This window comes from Microtus ochrogaster, chromosome 5, assembly GCF_000317375.1.
Source record: "Microtus ochrogaster isolate Prairie Vole_2 chromosome 5, MicOch1.0, whole genome shotgun sequence".
In the NCBI taxonomy this organism is placed as follows: domain Eukaryota; kingdom Metazoa; phylum Chordata; class Mammalia; order Rodentia; family Cricetidae; genus Microtus; species Microtus ochrogaster.
The window spans coordinates 51,173,362-51,176,174 of record NC_022012.1 but is presented as its reverse complement, the minus strand read 5'-3'; the positions used below and the strand labels follow the sequence as shown (position 1 = coordinate 51,176,174).

Sequence of the window (2,813 nt, the reverse complement as noted above, 5' to 3'; positions counted from 1 at the left end):
GGATCTCTGTGAGTTCGAGACCAGCCTGGTCTACAGAGCTAGTTCTAGGACAGGCCTCAAACCCACAGAGAAACCCTGTCCCGAAAAAAAAACCAAAATAAATAAATAAATAAATAAATACATACATAAATAAATAAATCCCAGCACTCAGGAAGCAGAGGCAGGGGGATCTCTGAGAATTCCAGGACAACCTGGTCTACAGCGAGTTCCAGAATACCCAAGAAGCTAAGGCTACACAGAATAACCCTGTCTAAACCCCGCTCCACCCCACCCCCAAAAACTCAGGTCTTCAATAAGCCCATTAAACCAAATATCTCTCCTCTACAGACTGCTAACAAATGTGGGCCTCGTGAACAAAGGTTAGAGAGCGTGAAATGGGTTGCCAGCATGTCTTCCATTTATTTTATTTATTTATTTATTTATTTATTTATTTATTTTTGGTTTTTTGAGACAGGGTTTCTCTGTGGCTTTTTTGGAGCCTGTCCTGGAACTAGCTCTGTAGACCAGGCTGGTCTGGAACTCACAAAGATCCGCCTGCCTCTGCCTCCCGAGTGCTGGGATTAAAGGCGTGCGCCACCATCACCCGGCTTTATTTATTTTTTTAAGGTACAACCAGACCATGGCCATATTTGAGCACAGCTATGTTTGGGTATGAGCAGCGCTAAGGAGAGAAGCAAGAGCCGATCTCATCCTAGCCAGTTTTCCTATCTTCCTCAGAAGTAGTCTGTGCTTCCACAGCTAAAATATGGGGGTGGAAAGTTACAAGAGCGCCAGGCTTCTCCCTTACTAAACCCCCCTCAAATGATAATGCAGCCAACCACTCCTTTCTGGGAACTTAAGGTCATGAGCTTTAAAAATGGACAATGGAACTCCAATATGGGCTTCAGAAAGATGGAGACAGTCAGATGAGGTGGGGGCAGGGAAGTGGGGGATGAGGGGAAGAGCCCAACCTGGGAAAGCAGAATGGGAAGGTCAAGGCCAGGGAATTGGGGAGCGGGAGAAGAGGCAGATCTTTCAGGATCTGTCTAAGTAGGCCCGTCACAGCAGTCTGGAAAGCATGAAGGGTTCATTTGAGAAACTGGGGCACCCATTTATCAGCGCTGCTACCTCCCCTCTTCTTGGGAACGGAGATAACCACCTAAGAATCCGCCCCCCCCCATGGCTTTTCTTGCCCTTGAAAACTGACCCTCAAGAAAAGAAACAAAACCTTTATAAGAGAGAAGGACCGGGGGCAAGGTGTTCTGCAATCATCCCGTGGGGAGCCTACCCCAGTTCGGGAACTTTAATATTCATTGGAATAGAGCGGCGGGAGGGGAAGGGGAGCGGAAGCCTCGAATCATAAGAATCTCAGGGCGAGGGGTCCCGCGGCTCCTGGGCTGCGCGGGCGGCGGCCTGGGGCGCGGTCTCCGGTCGGGAAGGCCAGCCCGCAGGCCTGAAACGTGAACAGGAGAGCGGAGGGCCCGGGGCGACGAGTGCAGCCTGGAGAGCAGACGCCGGCCTAGGCCTCGGAGGCTCGGACACACCCACCGCGGCGGCCGTGCTTACCTGCTCCTCCTCGGGGGTCAGCTCCGGCGCCATGTCCGGCCGGGGCGCGGTCACCGGCTCCATCCCGCCACCGCCGTCGCCCGCGGGGGGACAGCACTGGTCCGCGAGCGCCGGGGCCCGCCGCCCGCCCTCCAACTCCGCGTCTGCGGCCCGGCGCCTCAGCAGCTCTCGGCCGGCTCACGCATGGTGGGACCGGCGCGGCCCGGCGCCCGCGGCGGCTACCAACGCCGCTCCTGCTGACCGGAGAATCGGCTGTCGCTCCCGCGGGGAGGAAATGCCTTATTTTCTTCACTCCTTTCCTCGCGCTACCCCGCCTCTCCAGAGGAGGAAAAAAGTCAGCCGAGGAACTAACAGCAGCGCGGGGTGGTTATTATTTTTTTTTCTTTAAAGGAAATAATGAGAGCGACAACTTTTAAAGCCCCCCGCTAAGGCCGCCGGCCTCCGGGGCGTCTTCACTCGCGTGCAGAGCTCGCTGGCCCTGAAAGCGCCGGCGCCGCGAGCGCGCCCAGCCCGGGCGTCCTCGGAGATGCGGGCCCTGCGACCTGCGCGGCGGCCTCGCGGCCCAGTTCCTCAAAAGCCGCGGCGGCGAGAGGGAGGGCGGGCGCGAGCGAGCGAGGAAAAGGCGTCCCCCTCCCGGCTCAGGGCCAGCCTTGCGGCCTGCGCCGCGTCCGCCCGAGCCCCCCGCGGCTCCATTGAGAAACTGAGCATCTCATTCACAAACAGGCTCCGGGGAGGGCCAGGCCGAAAGCTGTCCGAGAGGGGGAGACAGAGAGGAGCTGGGAGGAGGGGAGGCCGAGCGGAGTGGCGGGGGAGGGGCTGCGGGAGACGAGGCAACTCCCCTACCGGAGGGAGAGGAAGACGCGATTGAGTTAAAAGAATCCAAAATTATGGTAAGACTGCACCCTTCCCCACATTTACAGGCGGCTACCACCTATTCGTGAGGAACCGACATCTTAAGGTCTTAAAAGGTTGCCTCCAAGGTCTAAGAAGCTCAGATGCCAAGAATCTGACAGATAAGCAAGGGTCACATTTCTTTGCTCAATGTATCCTGTATTCTAGCATCATTGTAGCTAGTTTTAATGGCATACGAGAAAAAGACATTTTATGTCAGAATTCATTCAAAAACACACAGCCTTTGCAAATGCTTCATTTTCCTGTAGGGCAAGCGCACCAAAGTTTGGGCCTCTCAGGATAGGGACTTTGTGAAGGGCGGGCTGACTGAGCCTACTGTGGTTTTTCATCATTTTAGACCAAAGATAAGTATTCCA

The 2,813-nt window shown here is 55.6% G+C and overlaps 1 protein-coding gene across 1 annotated transcript in view; it reads right to left on the bottom strand.

Moving 5' to 3' along the window:
- Positions 1–2,290, bottom strand: part of Ptpn9 (protein tyrosine phosphatase, non-receptor type 9) — an 80,077-nt gene extending 77,787 nt beyond the window's left edge. The window contains exon 1 of the mRNA XM_005347523.2: positions 1,546–2,290. Within this exon, the coding sequence (XP_005347580.1) occupies positions 1,546–1,608 (63 nt within the window). The 5' untranslated portion in view covers positions 1,609–2,290. The remainder of the gene's footprint in view (positions 1–1,545) is intronic.
- Positions 2,291–2,813: the final 523 nt, after the last annotated feature.